The sequence below is a fragment of the Neoarius graeffei genome, chromosome 18 (genome assembly GCF_027579695.1).
Source record: "Neoarius graeffei isolate fNeoGra1 chromosome 18, fNeoGra1.pri, whole genome shotgun sequence".
NCBI lineage: Eukaryota > Metazoa > Chordata > Actinopteri > Siluriformes > Ariidae > Neoarius > Neoarius graeffei.
This window is the reverse complement of record NC_083586.1, coordinates 54,839,564-54,862,409: the sequence shown is the minus strand read 5'-3', so window position 1 is coordinate 54,862,409 and position 22,846 is coordinate 54,839,564. Positions and strand designations below refer to the sequence as shown.

At 42.6% G+C, this 22,846-nt stretch overlaps 1 protein-coding gene across 1 annotated transcript; it reads right to left on the bottom strand.

Annotated features, from left to right (window-relative positions):
• Window positions 1–368: 368 nt before the first annotated feature.
• On the bottom strand, window positions 369–21,490 carry slc5a7a (solute carrier family 5 member 7a). Its single transcript, XM_060899556.1, has 8 exons — window positions 21,307–21,490; window positions 20,415–20,528; window positions 20,089–20,244; window positions 17,949–18,097; window positions 13,778–13,921; window positions 9,869–10,022; window positions 1,699–1,916; window positions 369–1,494 (listed from the first exon to the last, which is right to left on the bottom strand). The coding sequence occupies exons 1-8, from the start codon at window positions 21,488–21,490 to the stop codon at window positions 835–837; spliced, it is 1,779 nt and encodes a 592-aa protein (XP_060755539.1). The 3' UTR covers window positions 369–834.
• Window positions 21,491–22,846: the final 1,356 nt, after the last annotated feature.

Sequence of the window (22,846 nt, the reverse complement as noted above, 5' to 3'; positions counted from 1 at the left end):
TCTTTTCCAGCAGCGACTTCCTTTCCTAACAAAGTGGCTGCTGACCCATTTGCATAATATCAAGCTGAACTTGAAATGGCACCTGCATTGATATATAGTGCATGACATAGGGAGCAGGGAACCATTTGAAATTTCTATTTAAACGACACAGCTATTTTAAGGCGACTGCAACATCAAGTTCCTCATCCTGTTCTCAGATGTACACAAAAATATGAATATACTGGATGTTTAATTATCTCATAGTTAAGTTATATATTGTATATCATAAATGGGATTGAACAGTTTGCTAGATTAATGGAAGAGCTCTATTAATAACTAATTTTTATACATTTTAATTACAAGATGATAAGATAAACTATGCTATACTGTATAACATGGAACTCTGATTTTGGCTACATAGGCTTTAAACCTGTATGCTAATGCACAGTGTATTTTATTTAGGTTTAGTAAATAAGACCTGACCTAGGATAAGGTTCAGCGAAATGAATATTGCCTCAAATGGGAATGGTGTAGTCGTGGTAGTTAGGGATTTCCTTCAGAGCAGATGAGCAAAATGAGTTCAAGGTTTATACATACCATACTGAAGAGTACTGAACCTTCAGCTAACCTTCTTCCTAATGGAATGATGTAATACTGTACTGTCTATGATGCAATATGTCCCATGTTTTTCTGCTCCTGTTTGGCCATTCTGGCTTATCCTGCTGCAGCAATGGAAAATCCAATACGTACGGTTAAAATAAACTGTCCATTTTCATCCGTTGTCAAAGAAGTTAATTTCACGAGGTGCTGTCCTTCCCATCATGGCCATAGTCCTATTTGAAAAGGTAGTGGTCTTTACTCATTTTCATGATGAGGAGACTCTGGGCTGGAGTCCTCCTCCTCCTCTTCAGTGAGGGTTTCCTTCCTGCTGAAGGCGCTGGCCAAAGTGACACTGAGACGTGGCCGCACTGGTGCCATCTCATTCAGCCCAATAACATTCCTGTTCACCAGCGTGGTCCTGTCCATGATCTCAGCACTGTGCTTAGCCACTACCGCGTCCAGGAAGTCGTACTTGGCTGACAGTTTGCCACTCTCAAACAAGTACTTGAACAGGTAAGAGAAAGCCATGTTGCCCAGGAAGGAGGCCAGCATGGAGACTGTCTTGAAGGGAAACCTCTGCGTTATCAGATATTCCACTTCCCCTGTTTTGTGATGCTTCTTTTCCGTGATGTACCAGCCAGGGTAATAGATAAAAGGGGGTAGTTTGAGGTAAGGCTCACCGCCGCCGATGCGCAGGATCAGGCCGAAGATGTAGCCTGCCACTGAGCCATAGGTGTTTGTGCCTTTCACAAACAGGACACTGAGGAGCTGTGGGAAGATGATCACGTAGACCAAGTCTGAGCTTAGGTACCAGAGCCCATACACTGTACCTGTCAGGAGAGCCATAGCTGTTGCCAGAGCACCAAAAACAAAGATGGTGATCCGCATGACCCAGACTATCTCTCTGTCTGATGCCTAGAGGAAAAAAAGATAAGAAATGGTGGCTGAAGAAAGAAGCAAACCAATTTTATGTATGGTTGGATTTGTGTTTTATTGTTTTAGTAAGTGTGAGATTGGCGTAGATCAGTTTTAACCTAAAAGATGCCATTATTAGAACTCGGACAGTTGAAGGTTAGAATTAAGATTGTGCTCTCCAATACTAATGTAATTGGTGCTCACCGACTGCCGGAAGGCCAGTTGGTAGATGTTCCTGGCGAACATGGAACTGGCTGAAAGGATGGATGAGTCAGCCGATGACATCACTGCAGCAGACACTGCCCCCAGCCCAAAGAAGGAGATGTAGGGCGGGCACAGGTACTGCAACACGATTGGAAGAATCATTTCAGACTCGTCTTTCTCCATGGGAGGGATTTCCCCATAGGTCGTCCTATTCCAGTCTACAATCAAAAGTACAGACATGGTTACCATGATGGTACCATGATGGTTCAGTTGATGGTACCATGGTTCAGTTGATAGTACCATGGTAACTTAGATGGTACTATGATGGTACCATGATGGTTCAGCCCATAGACCCCACAGTATGATCGCTTACACTATTTACTGTATTTAGGTAGAAACACCAACATACCTTCTGGATATCAATGTATGCTTTTAGAGCAAATGTTTCCTCGAGGCTCCTCAAGTGTTAAGAATTCCCACTTCTTGAGTAGATTCTGCATGAAACATTTTCTGTGATAGGGTTCTTCCAAAGGGATGAACCTTAGACTTGGGATGCTTAATGGAAAAACTTATTTTTGCAGACTTGACAAGCAAAAATGTCAGTGCCTTGTTAAACTTCACCAATCGGGTACATCGGTCAAAAGTAATATCAAAAACTCCAGCAAAAAAAAAAAAATTCAGTCAGACTGATGGTGGTCTGGTTATCTGGTTTAACTCCCAAAAACTTCATTATCAACTATGCCATATTAAATTCAGCTACTTTGGATTTCGTTCAAGTCTTTTTTTTCTGAAGTTTTTTTTTTGCACATTTCTGTCTATTTAATTTTTCAGACGTAATATTTCAAGACTAATTTATATACCAATTACAAGAGTAAACTTTTCAACAGTATCCTACAGCAATATTTCCTAAAAGCCAAAGCTTCAGTTCCACATTGAGTCTTTTGATGGTGAAAATCAGTCGAATAATTCTGATTCGTCAGGCCTGCCTCAGATGTAATATTTACAGAGTTCACATCGTTAAACGGATAAGCCCTCAATAATAGATGAGGGAGACCAGCTGTTGTTATTTACACATTTCTTTAGAGATCTGACGTGAACATGGCCACCACCCTGGGTTAGTACAGGCAGGGGAAAGACCTCCCTGTTGTGAGAGTTCATTTCAGTAAAAAAAAAAAAAGACCGTAGCAATCAGACATTTTCCCATGTGAGTTTCAGCAGCTGGCATATAATCATCCGTACATTCATGCGCCAGCGCTGTTTCAGATAATAGGCAGGAATGAGAATCTACAGTGGTGCTTGAAAGTTTGTGAACCCTTTAGAATTGTCTCTATTTCTGCATAAATATGACCTAAAACATCATCAGATTTTCACACAAGTCCTGAAAGTAGATAAAGAGAACCCAGTTAAACAAATGAGACAAAAATATTATACTTAGTTATTTATTTATTGAGGAAAATGATCCAATATTACATATCTGTGAGTGGCAAAAGTATGTGAACCACTAGGATTAGCAGTTAATTTGAAGGTGAAATTAGAGTCAGGTGTTTTCAATCAATGGGATGACAATCAGGTGTGAGTGGGCACCCTGTTTTATTTAAAGAACAGGGATCTATCAAAGTCTGATCTTCACAACACATGTCTGTGGAAGTGTATCATGGCATGAACAAAGGAGATTTTTGAGGACCTCAGAAAAAGCGTTGTTGATGCTCATCAGGCTGGAAAAGGTTACAAAACCATCTCTAAAGAGTTTGGACTCCACCAATCCACAGTCAGACAGATTGTGTACAAATGGAGGAAATTCAAGACCATTGTTACCTTCCCCAGGAGTGGTCGACCAACAAAGATCACTCCAAGAGCAAGGCGTGTAATAGTCGGCGAGGTCACAAAGGACGCCAGGGTAACTTCTAAGCAACTGAAGGCCTCTCTCACATTGGCTAATATGAATGTTCATGAGTCCACCATCAGGAGAACACTGAACAACAATGGTGTGCATGGCAAGGTTGCAAGGAAAAAGCCACTGCTCTCCAAAAAGAACATTGCTGCTTGTCTGCAGTTTGCTAAAGATCATGTGGACAAGCCAGAAGGCTATTGGAAAAATGTTTTGTGGATGGATGAGACCAAAATAGAACTTTTTGGTTTAAATGAGAAGCGTTATGTTTGGAGAAAGGAAAACACTGCATTCCAGCATAAGAACTTTATCCCATCTGTGAAACATGGTTTGAGCCTGTTTTGCTGCATCTGGGCCAGGACGGCTTGCTATCATTGATGGAACAATGAATTCTGAATTATAGCAGTGAATTCTAAAGGAAAATGTCAGGACATCTGTCCATGAACTGAATCTCAAGAGACGGTGGGTCATGCAGCAAGACAACAATCCTAAGCACACAAGTCGTTCTACCAAAGAATGGTTAAAGAAGCATAAAGTTAATGCTTTGGAATGGCCAAGTCAAAGTCCTGACCTTAATCCAATCGAAATGTTGTGGGAGGACCTGACACGACCAGTTCATGTGAGGAAACCCACCAACATCCCAGAGTTGAAGCTGTTCTGTTCGGAGGAATGGGTTAAAATTCCTCCAAGCCGGTGTGCAGGACTGATCAACAGTTACCGGAAACGTTTAGTTGCAGTTATTGCTGCACAAGGGGGTCACACCAGATACTGAAAGCAAAGGTTCACATACTTTTGCCACTCAAAGATATGTAATATCGGATCATTTTCCTCAATAAATAAATGACCAAGTATAATATTTTTGTCTCATTTGTTTAACTGGGTTCTCTTTATCTACTTTTAGGACTTGTGTGAAAATCTGATGATGTTTTAGGTCATATTTATGCAGAAATATAGAAAATTCTAAAGGGTTCACAAACTTTCAAGCACCACTGTACGTACTAAAGAGGTCTTACGCTAAAGACATTGCTTTCACCCTTATGATTGATTTGTGAGTCGAGGGAGATTGCGAGCCTGGATGATGCACCGGCGTTATAATGTAAATGAGAACACTGGAACATTTATTAAAGGGGTTGATTATTTGAGGAGTGTGTTTTTCAGATTCCCTTGAGAGCTTCCTGTCCTAAACTACTGTGGAGTCGCATACTGTCAAAGATGGCTGCCATATTTCCATGCTTGGAGAGCTAGCATTTGGGCAGTCGTCAAACAGAATTCCCATTGGATTTGATCATGTCCAATAAAACTCAGCATCTAATGTGAGATAAACAATAATGCATTATCAAAAGTACCAGTCGAAAGTTTGTACACCCCTACTTATTCATAGTTTTTTTGTACTATTTTCTACATTATTTATGGCCAGGTTCTTGCCCAAACTAATAATCACATCATCAGTTTTTCTTTGGCTAATCAGACACAAGGTATGTTACCACTCTTGTCAGAACAGTTGAGGGTTAGGTGCCTTGATCAAGGGCACTTGATCCAGCCCTGCTGGTTCAGGGAATCATACCAGTGACTTTTTGGTCCCAAAGCTGTTTCTCTAACCATTTGGCCATGGCTTCCCCCAAACATTACAGAACAATGTTGAAGACATCAAAATTATGGAATAACATCTGGAACATATATAGAATTATCTCATCTCATCTCATTATCTCTAGCCGCTTTATCCTGTTCTATAGGGTCGCAGGCAAGCTGGAGCCTATCCCAGCTGACTATGGGCGAAAGGCGGGGTACACCCTGGACAAGTCGCCAGGTCATCACAGGGCTGACACATAGACACAGACAACCATTCACACTCACATTCACACCTACAGTCAATTTAGAGTCAACAGTTAACCTAACCTGCATGTCTTTGGACTGTGGGGGAAACCGGAGCACCCGGAGGAAACCCACGCGGACACGGGGAGAACATGCAAACTCTGCACAGAAAGGCCCTCGCCGGCCACGGGGCTCGAACCCGGACCTTCTTGCTGTGAGGCGACAACGCTAACCACTACACCACCGTGCCGCCATATAGAATTATGTGGTAAACAAAAATGTTTAAAAAAAAAAAGGTTTGATATTTTAGGTTCTTCAATGTATCCAGCATTAACCTTGATGTCGCTTTGCACACTATTGGCATTATCTTAACCAGTTTCATGAGGTCATCACCTGGAATGCTTTTCAATTAACAGGTGTGTCTCGTCAAAAGTTAATTAGTGGATGAGTTTCTTGCCTTCTTAATGCATTTGAGATCAAACAGTAAATAGCAAATAATAAAAATACTATAAATAGATAACCCTATTCAGCACCACAACTGTAGTAATCCATATATATTACATCAAGAACCGCTCAACTCAGTAAAGAGAAAAGACATCCATCATTATTTTAAGACACGAAGTGACTTTTAATTAAAGGAGAACTGAAGGCAAATTTTTTTATTATCTCATCTCATCTCATTATCTCTAGCCGCTTTATCCTGTTCTACAGGGTCGCAGGCAAGCTGGAGCCTATCCCAGCTGACTACGCGCGAAAGGCGGGGTACACCCTGGACAAGTCGCCAGGTCGTCACAGGGCTGACACATAGACACAGACAACCATTCACACCCACATTCACACCTACGGTCAATTTAGAGTCACCAGTTAACCTAACCTGCATGTCTTTGGACTGTGGGGGAAACCGGAGCACCCGGAGGAAACCCACGCGGACATGGGGAGAACATGCAAACTCCGCACAGAAAGGCCCTCGTCGGCCACAGGGCTCGAACCCGGACCTTCTTGCTGTGAGGCAACAGCGCTAACCACTACACCACCATGCCGCCCTCTATTTATCTCATTTTATTAAATATAGGAATGCATTTTTGATAGCTATTTTGTCACTGCTATAGCAAGTTATGAGTGTTTGAAATATGCTCTGTAATATATCAGTCCATATGTCAAAGCAATGGCCATAAACGAGATTCGTTGAGACCTGTGCGAGACATCATAGGACAGAAGTAAAACGTACAGCGAAAATCAAAATGACCAACATCTGCCAATGTTGTCAAAAGACGCGTGCACCCTCTTTCGAACGCTGATGTAATCAAGCCAGAAGTTTTGTTTTGTTAGCAGTCAGGAAAGTTTGAAAAAAGTAGGCAGTAATCGTCATTTAAACTCGCTTTTGTGCAATATTTCGTTTGGAAAACAGTTTTCAAAATGGCGGCGCTGACACCTGGCTGACACTTCACGTTTCGAAGTCTCGCACAAGTCTCGTGAAGATCACACAGATAAGCGACGCCTGCCATGGACCAAATGAACTAAATCCAACATGGCTAAAAACCGAATAGGCTGATAAGTATAATATTTAATTGCAATTAGTTGCCAATACGAGTCACGATATAAGGTTACTAAAACCGAAAACGTAATTGAAGAACACGTTAATTAAGAAATAAAGCAAGTTTAAAAATGACTTCAGTTCTCCTTTAATAAAAAATAAAGAAAAAAACCCATTGAATTAGAATGTTTGTCCAAACTTTTGACTGGTACTGTATGTCGGGCTAGCTTGGCTAACTTGTTGCTAGTCAATTAACACGGAAAAGATGAAACTAGCAAAGCCTAGCTCCTTTATTCCATAACATACTGGGTTGGTTGTGTCTACCAGAGCACAGTGAGACAATTAATAAAGAAAATTTTCACATTAAAGGGGCTCCTGAATGGTCTGAGGTCTTAGATCACTCTCGATGTTGTTGATGTCACAGCCATCCACTGATGGTTAACTAGCTTGTTAGCTGATCCGTGATGTTGCTGCAAGAGTGGCAGTTACAGAGGGACTTGGATAACGAATGCTCCACATGAACAAAGTTTTCCGTGAGGAGACATTTATTTGCCATTTTTGGTAACAGTAGCAGCACTTTGTGTCAAGCTGAATCGTTGATTATTTTCCAATAACAGCATGCACCAAGGTGTTTGATACATTATTTAAGACACTTGGTCTGAATTCACAGAAGCTGGATTTTTTTGTATTAGATTAGCGACATTAACCGTATTGCAGTGCTCCAAAAACAAGTGTGCACAACCTTTCAACAGAGTCTCTCGTCTTGTCATGTTTGGCTGTATTACTTTAATTGCTATTGAAAACTGCATCTAGCCATTGAACCATAGTTAAGATACAGTACTGTGCAAAAGTCTGTGCACCCTATTTTTTTCATACAAACTTTGTTATAGATTTCTATCTTATAGACCCCTTCGCAGTAAACGTCATTCATACGTAAGCGGAAATTGCGCGCGCAGCCTGGACCCAAAAAAGACTCAGAAATGCCTAGTTGTTGTGTTGTCGGGTGTCAGAATCGTAGCAGTGATGGGGTTAAAATGTTCAGAATTCCAGCAGGATCTCACCCATTCCAAAAAAATCGCCGACGTCTATGGCTACAAGCCATCAAACGTGTAGACTGGGATGAAAGCACTATCAAAAATGCGCGGGTTTGCAGCGCCCACTTCATCACAGGTAAGATCAGGCTATTTATTAAATCTTTCTTTTTTATTCTTTCTAGTCTTCGTTTACTGATGTAGCAAAATACTTTGGTAACGTTTGTCTGATTAGCTGGGTCATAGTTACACAATGTAATGAATATTGTTAGCATGTTAACTTAGCTTTGCATGCAATTTTGTTTGTAGGAGAGGTCTCGCTTGACTCAAGCAGTCCAGATTTTGTGCCATCATTATTTGTGTATGCCGAAAATCACAATTTTAAAGCAAGGATGGAAAGGTAAAATTGTGTGCCCTCACTCTAAATGCCAACTTACGTTGACTGCTCTAACCTAGCTCCCGCCCCGTTCAGTTTCATTTCTGCTCTCTGCCTCTCGCTTTTTACGCAGCTCTGATTTCTCTTAGCTGCACTCTTTACACTATCATTCCTTTCATGCCATTACCTCCTGCAAATTGCTGTTTAGTGTTGGTATTTGCTGTTGTAGCTAAAGCCACATTGCCATCACATCACTGGCATAATTTGATTAAAACAATTTCACTGTAAAACACGTTCTGTACATGCCCGCACATAACATAATCATATGCATCTAAAGACTTGTAGGCATGAAGTTTTTCGTGGGTGTACACTGAAGTCTTGTCAATAAGGTACGAGTATATATCTGGCCATTGTATACCAGGGAACTTACTAACATCGTCCGTCCACTCTTTAATTAAATACGGATCCGGTAGGCGATGTCCACTTGTTAGAGTTAACTTATTTATGTAGCATTCTCGATCTTGTAACGACAATTGTTTGGCATAATCTGACAGCTCATAATGCCAGTCTATGGGCAGCGCCATTGTCTCTGGGTCCAGGCTGCGCGTGCATCCTGGCAACGGTCGGTTTGTTTACAAACATGCGAAGGGGTCTATAGTCAGGACAAAAACATTTTAGAGTTCCAAACGTTCATTTTTTTAAGCACAAAATTAAATGTTACAGAAAAAAAAATGTTTGCACCTGAGCAGCATATTCCATAAGAGACCACTTTTCAGATTAAAAAAGAAAACTCAAACTCAATGAAGGCTATTCAGAAGTCTCATTCTCATTATCTGTAGCCGCTTTATCCTTCTACAGGGTCGCAGGCAAGCTGGAGCCTATCCCAGCTGACTACGGCCGAAAGGCGGGGTACACCCTGGACAAGTCGCCAGGTCATCACAGGGCTGACACATAGACACAGACAACCATTCACACTCACATTCACACCTACGGTCAATTTAGAGTCACCAGTTAACCTAACCTGCATGTCTTTGGGGGAAACCGGAGCACCCGGAGGAAACCCACGCGGACACGGGGAGAACATGCAAACTCCACACAGAAAGGCCCTCGCCGGCCCCGGGGCTCGAACCCAGGACCTTCTTGCTGTGAGGCGACAGCGCTAACCACTACACCACCGTGCCGCCCTATTCAGAAGTTTTTGCCGCAAAATTTCTTAAAGTGCCCAGAAGAACTGTGGCTGGTTCTGCAAGACGCTCAATAAAACCTACAGCAGCTCATTTCCTTATAAAACTGCACTCATTGTACCTGAGACTACTATTTTTTTTAAAGCAAAGGGTCGTCTCACACCAAATACTGACTTTGTTTTATTTATTATGGCTTACTGCTTACTGTTTATAGTATTTTTTTAACATTGAAACATTTAATTTCATTATTTTTTTAAGCCATTTTTGGTCGACAGCATTTCTTTACATGTGCCTAAGACTTTTGTACAGGACTGTACATGTGCAAGTCCTAATGCTTCAGCTGACCTGTAGAGGCCCCAATGGCTCCGATCAGGACGGAGGGTATGGCCATAATGATGCAGCCAAAGGCAGCCAAGAAGGAAAGGACTTGGGCGTAGGTAGCTGAAGAAGCAGAAAGAACCCGTTGAAAATAGACCTGCCAGGGAATTCCCCCCAGCATCTAGGAACAAGAACGGCAACGTAAATGCAGACACCAAACAGCGAGACACTAACAAAAAAAAAAAAGCATCAGTGAACAGGGTTTATAGCAATATAAAAATAAATCTGATCTTTTAGATGACATGAAACACGACATACTACGGTAAGTCAAGTCATAGCTTTCACAATAAAAAGATTATTTTTGCTTTCGGCCATCGTTTGATGATCATGAGTGACCCTTCATACATAGTTGAGGTTGGCTGGCCATTTATTACTGCACAGAGATGACAGAATTACTTGCTTTACCATTTCATTACAAACCCTTGACATTTAAAAAAAATATATATCGTTTACTTTTTGCGCCTTTCATTTGGAATAGGTCACAGAGTTCAATTATATTCTAGCATTTAATATTATTCAGTAATTTCGTTTACGGCATGTGTGGCAGAACAGAATGGGAAATCTTTTTGTTTCCTGAGCTGAAATATTTCTCTTTTGTACATATCTTGATCACAAGTAAAAGTTCTAGTATTTTAAAATCCGTTTACACTCTTAAAAAAAAGTGAAATGGAGGAAAATTGCATTTAAAGATTTAATTCCAACTGGTCATTTAAACTGATTAGGTGTGACAGCATGTAGATATCATATCAACTCAATATCATCAAAGCATGATAAAGGAAATCACACTTAGCTAGCAAGATGAGCTAGTTTCAGACATCTTTAGACAGAGAGACTGTCTTTCACAGTGTGCTTGATAAACTTGTTAATCTTACACAATGTCATGCTTGCAGGAAGAAAGCCTAAGCAAGGTTAGAAAGTAAACAAAAACTTTTCAGTGTTGTTTTGGTGGAATATGTTTTTACCCCCCGCTGGCCGAAAGGCCCGAAGAGGGATTATGTCGTGGCGATGTCCGTCCGTCCGTCCCAGGAAGGGTACTCACCTTCTGAAATCAACTCCTCTCACAATTTTTGGAGGAATTTCATGAAACTTGACAAGACGCATTGTTGTATGTCATTAGTACACATATTGTTATTTTGTTCAATTCGGTTGCATTTTACTAGAGTTACAGCCCTTGATTAACAACCTTGTACTTTGACAATTTCATGAAGGTGCGCTCGCCTTCTGACATCAACTCCTCTCACAATTTTTGGATAAATTTCTTGAAGCTTGGCAAAAGGCCTTGTTATATAACAGTAATATGCGTATTGCAATTTAATTTTGTTTTGTGAAAATTTTCCCAGAGTTTTGACCCTTGATTAAATAACTTGTACTTTGACAATTTCATAAGGGTGTACGTTCTTCTGAAATCAACTCCTCTTACAATTTGTGGAGGAATTTCACTAAACTTGGCAAAAGGCTTTGTTATATGATAGTTATACGCAGATTGAAATTTTGTTTAATTTGGGCAAATTTTACCAGAGTTATGCCCTTGATTATTAACAAACTTGTACTTTAGCAATTTCATCAAGGGGTGCTCGCTTTCTGAAATCAACGTCCCTCACAATTTTTATCCCCCGCTGGCTGAAAGGCCCGAAGAGGAATTATGTCGTAGCGATGTCCGTCCATCCGTCCCAGGAAGGGTACTCGCCTTCTGAAATCATCTCCTCTCACAATTTTTGGAGGAACTTCATAAAACTTGGCAGGATTCTTTTTTATATGTCAGTCAGAGCCGGCCCGTGGCATAGGCAATATAGGCAAATGCTAAGGGCGCTGTGTCCATCCAGGGGCGCAGAAACGGGGGGAGAAAAATTATGACTTCCACTATTCTGAAAACGAGTCAGTATTATAATGTCTTAGCCTAATTTAATTGTACAGCAAAGCATGTAGTCAGGGTACGATTTGTCAAAAAAAGCGGGGTGGGGTGTGGTGGTGGATGTTAATCATGAAACAATAAGTGCTCAACAGTGGTTCGCCCTGTCTATAGTGTGTCTTCGGGCACGCAAATGCGCATCCGCGGCTATTCTCTGTTTTGGCCATGTAATAGCCTAAGTGTTGTTGGCTAAAGAGTGTTTTTGCATAACGTAGATAACTGACATAGATCTGTTGCTTGTTTTGAATATGGCTGCACTTGGAGCAGTCTGTCGGTGTCGTTGAGCAGTCTGGGCTGAAGTAAAGGTCTTTTATGCACCGAACACGTTTCGCAGCGAGATATTCCAATGGTGCCTGGCACGTTTTTTTTTTTTTTTTTTAATAAAACAAAGTTGCTTTGTTGATCTGTGTTCTCATTAAAATGACAGTTTAGCAGCTCATTCAAGCAACCATGTTGCGAAGAGCTTCCTGGAGGAAAATATAATAAACGCGTTGAAAACAAGAAACAATCTCAGTGCGTCAAGACTGCATGGAAACGAAACAAGTACTCAGATGTGTTCTCTTTACAAATAGCATAAATGGCACACTTTCTCTCCTGTAAAGGAAGAAGACACAAAAGCAACTCACCGAGCGGGTGGTGAGGAATTCAGTAAATAATAATAATAATAATAATTATTATTATTATTATTATTATTATTATCATTAATAGACCTGTTACTTTCCCAAGGCGCCCCCTCTCGTCCGACCAGGCTTTACATATGCTAAACTACTACTTGGGGAGGATGGTCGTGCTTTAATGCAAGCTGAAAAAATATCAAAACGTCCAAAATTGTCAGGAGCCCAGGGGAGAAAGAAAAGGAAAGAAGAGGAGGAAAAACGCGACAAAGACAGAGGTAATGTCACACTCAGTAAAGATGATGTCGATATTATTTTTCTGTTGCAAAACCATGATTGATAATGTCATTAACCACTTGTTTTCTAGGCTATGCAGCAAAGCAATGGATAACATTATATCAGTGTACATAATTAATGTTAGAGCATAACTTGGCATTCTCACATGCTATATTATACTGCAGTTAACTAATTCTTTGCCTTCTGCTAATTTGCATTTCACTGTAATAAACAATTAGACAATACAATTGATAGCCTACCATTACTAATATACAGTATGAATTACTAATATAATTTGCATAATAAAGAGTGCACTGTATATTAGACACAGTACAGTATAGTCTACATCCTGCATGCATTTCTTAGGTTTTTCATTTATATTATTTCATTTTATTTTATTCTTAAAATCATGTGGTTATTATAAGACTGGTGTTACTCCTCTTCTCTCTTCAGATGCACTGCTGAGATTCCTCAGTCCTACATTTGTAAATCCTCCTGTCGCCTCCACCTCAGCAGAGCAACCCAGCAGGGACGTAGGCCTAGCAGCATCCAATGCTAATCCAGTTGCCTCCACCTCAACCAACCCAACACAACCTAGTGATGCAGCAGCATCAAGGGGACCTTCTGCTGCTCCAGTAGACCCTTAGTATAGATACACTATCAGTGGCTTTAACTGGTGTTGGGGAGGGGGCGCCACCTAAAATCTTGCCTAGGGTGTCAAATTGATAAGGGCCGGGCCTGATGTCGGTAATACACATGTTGCAATTTCGTTCAATTCAGTTGCATTTTACCAGAGTTATGGCAGGGTTGCCAGCAGGGGATAAGCTCTCAGAGCACTCTTGTTCTGTTCTTAACATCATGGTGTCAAGTATGTGATAAGCAGAAATAAAAACTATTTCAGGCAAAAAAAAAAAAAAAGGTCTGTTTGGAGAATTCAGCCACAACGATATCCTGCGAGTTTTCCCACACTGCCACACTTCATATATTAAGGCTTTAATTTTAAATGGATTTTTCTTTGTATGAGGAAAATGTCTCTGTGTTGCACTAATGATGAGTTTCCAAGTGAACTACACTCACCAGTAGGCAGAAGTTGTCTGCCCACATCCATTTATCTTTACTTTCGATCGACCCCAGCCAGGGATCCTGGTAGAGCTCCTTCACAGCAGTCAGGCCGATGTCAGACACAACAGGGTTCGACAGCGCAAACGGGACACTGATCCACTGCAGAGAGAACAAAAACACTTTCATTTGTTTTGTACACCTTTTCAATTTCTTTCACCAATGACTTTTTAAAAAACTAGCATTTATTTCTTCACAATTTTATACTGAGACACATTAAATAAAAACAGTATGCATATTATATATTATTCTATCCACATTCACTGGATATGAGCAATCGCGTGCTCTAATTGGCTACTCTACTACTAGGCTATCAGCTCATATGATAGCCTAGTAACAAACCCACAAGTGTTGCGATTATTGACGCGACTAGAAATTTTTATTCACAAAATCTAACTGAAGTATTTTGTCATTTATATTTTAATTATTATTTTTTAAATTCATGATTTCCTGTCCCCTCCTAGAACTGCCACCTTATTGTGGTGGAGGGGTTTGTGTGCTTGAATGATCCTAGGAGCTATGTTGTCGGGGGCATTACGCCCCTGTTAGGGTCTCCCAAGGCAGACAGGTCCTAGGTGACAGGCCAGACTAAGAGTAGTTCACCAAAACCCCTTATGGATAACAATCTATCAAGGACCGTGACGTCGCCCGGTATGGTGCAGCCGGGGCCCCACCCTGGAGCCAGGCCCGGGGTTGGGGCTTGTATGCGAGCGCCTGGTGGCCGGGCCTTTGCCCACGGGGCCCGGCCAGGCTCAGCCCAAAGTGGTGACATGGGCCCAACCTCCTGTGGGTTCACCACCCACAGAGGTAGCCGTAGGGGCTGGTGCAATGTGGATTGGGCGGCAGTCGAAGGCAGGGGCCTCGACGACCTGATACCCGAACACAGTGGCTAGCTGTTGGGACATGGAATGTCACTTTGCTGGGGGGAAAAGAGCCTGAGCTTGTACAGGAGGTTGAGAGGTACTGGCGAGAGATAGTCAGGCTCACCTCCACGCACAGCTTGGGCTCCGGAACCCAGCTCCTTGAGAGGGGCTGGACTCTCCACTTCTCCGGAGTCACCATGGTGAACAGCGGCAGGCTGGTGTGGGCTTGCTTATAGCTCCCCAGCTCAGCCGCCATGTGTTGGAGTTTACCCCAGTGAACGAGAGGGTCGCCTCTCTGCCCCTTAGGATCGGGGAGAGGGCTCTTGCTGTTGTTTGTGCCTATGGGCCGAATAGCAGTATAGAGTATCCGGCCTTCTTGGAGTCCCTGGGAGAGGTACTGAGAGGTGCTCAGACTGGGGACTCCATTGTTCTACTGGGGGACTTCACGCTCACGTGGGCAATGACAGTGACACCTGGAGGGGCATGATTGGGAGGAATGGCCTCCCCAATCTGAACCCGAGTGGTGTTTTGTTATTGGACTTCTGTGCTAGTCATGGTTTGTCCATAACGAACACCATGTTTGAGCATAGGGGTGTCCATAAGTGCATGTGGCACCAGGACACCTTAGGTCAGAGGTCAATGATCGACTTTGTTGTCGTTTCATCGGATCTCCGGCCCTATGTCTTGGACACTTGGGTGAAGAGAGGGGCTGAGCTGTCAACTGATCACCACCTGGTGGTGAGTTGGATCCGCTGGCGGAGGAGGAAGCTGGACAGACCTGGCAGGCCCAAACGTATGGTGAGGGTCTGCTGGGAACATCTGGCCAAGCACTCTGTCGGGAAGGTCTTTAACTCCCACCTCCGGGAGAGCTTCTCCCAGCTTCCGAGGAAGGTGGGGGACATTGAGTCTGAGTGGACCATGTTCTCTGCCTCCATTGTCGATGTGGCTGTTCGGAGCTGTGGCCGCAAGGTCTCTGGTGCCTGTCATGGCAGCAATCCTCGAACCCAGTGGTGGACACCAGAAGTAAGGGATGCCGTCAAGCTGAAGAAGGAGTCCTATCGGGCCATGTTGGCCTCCGGGACTCCTGAGGCAGCTGATGGGTATCGGCAGGCCAGGCGTGCCGCAGCTCGGGCAGTTGCGGAGGCAAAAACTCGGAACTGGGAGGAGTTCGGTGAGGCCATGGAGGAGAACTATCGGTCGGCCTCGAAGAAATTCTGGCAAACCATCCGGCGCCTCAGGAGGGGGAAGCAGTACTCTGCCAACACTGTTTACAGTGCGGGTGGGGAGCTGTTGACCTCGACTGGGGACATTGTCGGGCAGTGGAAGGAATACTTCGAGGATCTCCTCAATTCCACTGTCACGTCTTCCATTCAGGAAGCCGAGGCTGATGACTCAGAGGTGGACTCGTCCATTACCCAAGCCGAAGTCACTGAGGTGGTTAGCAAGCTCCTCGGTGGCAAGGCACCGGGGGTGGATGAGATCCGCCCTGAGTATCTCAAGTGTCTGGATGTTGTGGGGCTGTCTTGGCTGACACGCCTCTGCAACATCGCGTGGCAGTTGGGGACAGTGCCTCTGGAGTGGCAGACTGGGGTGGTGGTCCCTCTTTTTAAGAAAGGGGACCGGAGAGTGTGCTCCAATTATAGGGGAATCACACTTCTCAGCCTCCCAGGGAAGGTTTACTCCAGGGTACTGGAGAGGAGAATTTGGCCAATAGTCAAACCTCGGATCCAGGAGGAACAATGCGGTTTTCGTCCTGGTCGTGGAACACTGGACCAGCTCTATATCCTTCATAGGGTGCTCGAGGGTTCATGGGAGTTTGCCCAACCAGTCCACATGTGCTTTGTGGATTTGGAGAAGGCATTCGACCGTGTCCCTCATGGTATTCTGTAGGGGGTGCTTCGGGAGTATGGGGTTCAGGGCTCTTTGCTAAGGGCCGTCCAGTCCCTGTACGAATGGAGCAGGAGTCTGGTTCGCATTGCCGGCAGTAAGTCAGACCTGTTCCCAGTGCATGTTGGACTCCGGCAAGGCTGCCCTTTGTCACCAGTTCTGTTCATAAACTTTATGGACAGAATTTCTAGGCGCAGCCAGGGGCCAGAAGGAATCTTGTTTGGGAACCACAGGATTTCATCTCTGCTTTTCACAGATGATGTTGTCCTGTTGGCTTCTTCAAACCAGGACCTTCAGCATGCACTGGGTCGGTTTGCAGTCGAGTGTGAAGCGGCTGGGATGAGAATCAGCACCTCCAAGTCAGAGGCCATGGTTCTCGACCGGAAAAGGGTGGCTTGCCCTCTCCAGGTTGGTGGAGAAGTCCTGCCTCAAGTGGAGGAGTTTAAGTATCTCGGGATCTTGTTCACGAGTGAGGGAAGGATAGAGTGTGAGATTGACAGGCGGATCGGTGTGGCCTCCACAGTGATGCGGTCGCTTTACCGGTCCGTTGTGGTGAAGAAGGAGCTGAGCCAAAAGGCGAAGCTCTCGATTTACCGGTCAATCTACATTCCGACTCTCACCTATAGTCATGAGCTTTGGGTAATGACCGAAAGAACAAGATTGCGGATACAAGCGGCCGAAATGAGTTTCCTTCGCAGGGTGGCTGGGTGCTCCCTTAGAGATAGGGTGAGAAGCACAGTCACTTGGGAGGAGCTCGGAGTAGAGCCGCTGCTCTTCCACATCGAGAGGAATCAGCTGAGGTGGCTCGGGCATCTCTTTCGGATGCCTCCTGGATGCCTCCCTGGGGAGGTGTTCCAGGCATGTCCCCCCGGGAGGAGGCCCCGGGGAAGACCCAGGACATGCTGGAGGGACTATGTCTCTCGGCTGGCCTGGGAACGCCTCAGTGTTCTTCCCGTGGAGCTGGCCGAGGTGTCTGGGGAAAGGGAAGTTTGGGCTTCCATGCTCAGACTGCTGCCTCCGCGACCCGGCCCCGGATAAGCAGAAGACGACGAGACGAGACAAGATGATTTCCTGTTTCACTGGGGTATGAATTGAATATGATGCGACACACAGGCCAAATTCTCTTCATCATTTATCAACATGGGGAAGATTAGTGAATATACAAATAACATGAGCCAAAAGAGAAACCTGCATAAATCAGGAAACAGCTATGACTAAATTGTTTAACACCCAGAACTGGCTTTATATAGATTGGATGTGGACCAGATTCCCAAATCATATTTAGCCTAATTTATTTTCATTTCACTTTTGTAGTCTGTGTTGGTTCAGAAAAAGAGACAAATCCTGCCAGAGCATGTGATTAAATAACGTGAGTGTACCAGTCCCAGAAAGATGCAGAAGAGCTGAACCACGTCTGTGTAGGCCACTGAGTAAACACCGCCAACCAGTGTGTAGAAAATGGCGATGAGGGCAGAAATGATGACTGACATGTTTATATCGATGTCCACAATGACGCTCAGTGTTGCTCCTGTTGGGAAAATAAGTGATGGTGTGTGATTAAGAAGTCCTGAGTAATAATTGTAGTGAAATTAACCAGGCCTGACTTTTCTGTAAAATGTTCTCGGACTGATCTTATCTCTTTTAGTTTCATTTATTATAATTTACAGTTCACTCTTATTAACAATGACACTTTACAACATCATACACCATTCGTTTCTTTCTGACTAGAATCTGGAGACTCTGAAATTCAGACAAAAATCCTGAAGGCAAAACTATGTAGGCTAAATTTATCTGTGATTTGCAATATAACAAAGATACACACAAGTGGAAAGTATACATTTTGGTCAGTGAATTGGGACTTTGTTCTCAACTCTGGACAAATTTCATTGTTCTTGGGCCCCATGTTTACTCAGCATCCTTTGAATCATCCTTACCCACCTGTACACCTGACAGCAGGGAGATATGAAGCTGAAAGACTCTCCATTTAAACAGATCAAATCATAACATTTATCTGATAAGAAAAGAATATTTTTGAAGCATAAGCAGGAGATGTAACAATTCACCTGATTCATGATTCGATTCACGATATTTTTGAAAAAAAAACAACAAAAGTTAAGAAAATTTTATCAGCAAAAAATGCAACATTTATTTTCCTAGTGTTTATTGACTTAAATATTCCTTTTGATAATTAAAAAAAACCCTTTTGTTTCATTTCCTTAATCACCAACAATAATTATTTGCCCACATTTGTACAGAGAGGAGTCAAATACAATAGTCTATTAACTAAAATATTCCTTTTATTAAGAATAAAAAAGTTAATAACAAATACGCCTTTCTTAATAAACTTTTATAAACATTTGTACTTCCTCTGTTTGCTTCTCTTTTCTTTATCTTTCAGCAGTCTGTAAAAAGAGAGCCCTGATTTCTTGTTAAATCTATTTGTGCAGTCAATCACACAACAGCTCTTTCACATTTCAGATCTGGGTTTTTTGTGTGTGTTTTTTTTCCCCTCACAGCTTTAAAGCTGTGTTACTTTCACCTAGGGTGAAGTCACGTGTATTCCTGCTATTGTGCATTATCACAATTACAGCTACGTAGGAAAAACTTATAGATTATGCAGCCTTATAATAATCGTGTTTCTTTTTTTTATTTCATCGATTCAAATTGTCATAAATTTGTATCACAATTTACAGTTGCATATCATTACATGCCTAATAAGTGGTTTTAAAAGAAAGCAGCAAAAAAAATTACAGATATTAAATATGGTATACATGCTTCAATTAAAAAAAAATCTAAGAGGAATTAAGGTGGACCCATAGTGGTTGTCTGGTATACAGGTTCCTGGATCCTGGAGTTCACCCTGTCCTGTATAGTATTCCTGCTCTAACACACTTGATACAACTTAGGCAGGGTTGCTAATTAGCTGGCTAATTGTTAGCACAGGAAAAACACTAAAATATGGTGAAGTGGTAGCTGAGTGGTTGAGATTATTCGGCTACTAATTAGAAGGTTGTGAGGTCAAATCTGAGCACTGCCAAACTGCCACACTGCCACTGGGTCCTTGAGCAAGACCCTTAATCATCAACTGCTCAATTATGTCCTTTCTCAATTACAAACAAACAAAAAATAGAGTTATTTACTTAACCATGCAGATGACCAGCCTACTAATGTACAAATCTAATTAATGCATTATGATGTAATTAAATAGGCACAAAGTCATTCCTCCAGAATTGCTTAACTCTTCTTTGCCAATGCAACCAAAGTGGTGTGAAAACACAGTGTATATAATAAATGGAATTAAAATACATCTTAAGTCATATAATAATATCAAAGCTAAAGGAAAGCAGGATGAAATTTGTTGTTTATCTTTTATACCTCAACAACAACTCAGCCCTGAGTCCCTGACTGTGTGTCCCTGCTCAAACCAGTCATTTCTCTGAAACTTTCCTCCCTGTGCAACCGATATTGGTTGTTTCTAATTCAGGCTCCTACATTGATTGAGCTCCCTGTGTTCCTTACCGAGGGCTGATAAGATGGCGGCCGACCAGAAGATCTCCCCCATGAGCGCGGGGATGAAGAGCAGGCCACCCATGCGCTTTCCGTACAGCTGCTGGAAAGGGTCCAACATGGTGACGTAGCCACGGGAGCGCATGGGCTTGGCGAAGAACAGACCACCTTAATGTCAGGAGAGAACATCATTAAAAATAGAGAAAAGAAGAAGAAGAAGAAGAAGAAGAAGAAGAAGAAGAAGAAGAAGATGATTCATTAGCCACAAATGAGAGGATCAAGGAAGAGGTAGTTGTTGTAATAATAATAATAATAATAGTTATTCTTAATTATCCTACCCAGTACCAGACTCATGGCATATCCAAAGGGAGCTTGCGCCCAGGCCAAGCCATAACCTGGCAGATACACATACTCAGCAGTGCCGTTAATGTATCCACCTCCCACCCATGTAGCTGCAAATATAATACAGTGATACAGCAAGTGTCCAACACACACACATGGTTTAAACACCTCCATTTAACCTGACACATCTAAAACACACAAACACAAGGATGTTAAACAGCTGGATGTATCTATAATCTGAAGTGTCTCTATAATCTACACTCTCTGTACCTTTCCTTGTTGCTGGAATGGAACCATCTTTACCCTTTATACCATATACTGTAGCTATTCATAAATGGACTATTCCTAAGGATAAGGACCACTGTCTGCTACAGCATTAAATCTTTAAAATCTAATTAAAGGTACACCACATGATGAATCTTCCCATGAGAAAAGGATAAAAAGATAAACCCTTAATGGTGCCAAATCAGCACCAAGGAAAAGTGGCTTTATTGATTTACTGACTGCATTTCCACATCAATCAACAGCAGGTTAAGATTACGAGGGTGTTTTTCTTCTAAAATTAACCAGATTAAAAGTTGCATCTCCAAAGATATCCAAAGCATCCAGATTTTTAAACATGCATTCACACTTTCTCTAAAAACAAAGCAAAAAATAAACCCATATAATAATAACAACCTCGTCTCTGTTTCATCCATGTTTTACCGATGCGCAAAAACGCAAGGCTTTCCATGGTGATGGGGGAAAATCATTAATATGTGTAGTTTAGCAAAAAATTAAAAATAAATTAATTTTTTTTTTAAAGGCGGGGGGGGACGAAAAAAAAAAACTTTTCAGCAACAACAACAAGGATTAAGCATATGCGCTTCTTTACGCACTGAGTCCTACCTGTCATGGTAAACGCTCCCACAAACAGTCCGATGTCTCTCCCTCCGACCATGATGGTCTCACTGCGGTCCGCTCCCTCCTCCACGCCCGAGTTCTTGTTCTTCCAGGCGGCCCATATTCCCACACCGAGGATCAGCAAGTAGAAGATGACAATCGCCACCAGCCCTTCCACATGGATGGCCATCTTCACTGCGCTTCTGAACACCTCACTGGCATGGAGGAGACCTGAGGAGAGGAGAGGAGAGGAGAGGAGAAGAGAAGAGAGACTCAATCAAACCAACACACAGCTGATCAACAGTTCACAACTGAGCGAAGGGATTTCAACCCAGCAGCAGCTGAGTAAAAAAGAAAGAAAGAAAGAAAGAAAGAAAGAAAGAAAGAAATCAATCCACCTTTATTTTTCATTCCCTGTGCATTTAAACATTGTTGTAGAAATTTTTACATCAACAACAACACAATTTGCTCTTATGCATCGTTAATTATTTCAACTAACTGTTTAGTGAAATGCAACCCAAAATCAAATTCCCAAGCTTGCTAAATTGCTTTTTGTTTCAATCCTTTAATCATGTTTATATTTTATATTAAAGCTCTAAGGTTTACTCTGCACCATGCATGCGCCATGCGTAATCTTATATTATCTGCACTATAGAAGTGAACAGTGGTGCCATCTCAAAGCAACTCTACTTTAGAGTTTAAATGGTTAAAATTTGTTTTGGCATACATGTGTGTGTGTGTGTGTGTCCTGGAATGATTGAAAAGTGTCTTTTACTGTACCTTTACGCAGGAGAACCGGACACACATCAGGCACTGAGCGGTTGGAATAAACGCAGTGCGCGGTGACGCAGAGAGCGCGGTGCTCGGTAAGGAGGCAGTCCCGCACTTCCCACACGCACAGCCCCTTACACTCCTGCTTATAAGACGGTATGATTTCGTCAGAGCTTCGATGAAGAACGTCAGAGTTGTGAATGGAGGCCTGGTGTGTAATAAAGATGTCAAACGAGTTGCACGGAGCTGGAACTCATCCAGCGGTCAAATCCAAAACAGATCCACACAAGAGGTGTGATTTCACCACACTGTGATTTTCTTCTGACGTAAAGTTCATTATTAGATGTCTATTCGAGATGTTTATTTACTTTCATTACATTTTCAGGGGTTTCAGATGTGGAGTGGCAAAGGCAGGGCAAGCCTTCACTAGTCAAGTCAAGTTTATTTGTATAGGGCTTTTAAAGTGGAACTGGAGTCATTTTTTTTAACTTGCTTTATTTCTTAATTAACCTGTTATTCAATTACATTTTCAGTTTTATTAATCATATATTGTGACTCATATTGGCTGTTAGATTTAAAGCCATGATTTAAGTTAGGGGGCGGCACGGTGGTGTAGTGGTTAGCGCTGTCGCCTCACAGCAAGAAGGTCCTGGGTTCGAGCCCCGGGGCCGGCGAGGGCCTTTCTGTGTGGAGTTTGCATGTTCTCCCCGTGTCCGCGTGGGTTTCCTCCGGGTGCTCCGGTTTCCCCCACAGTCCAAAGACATGCAGGTTAGGT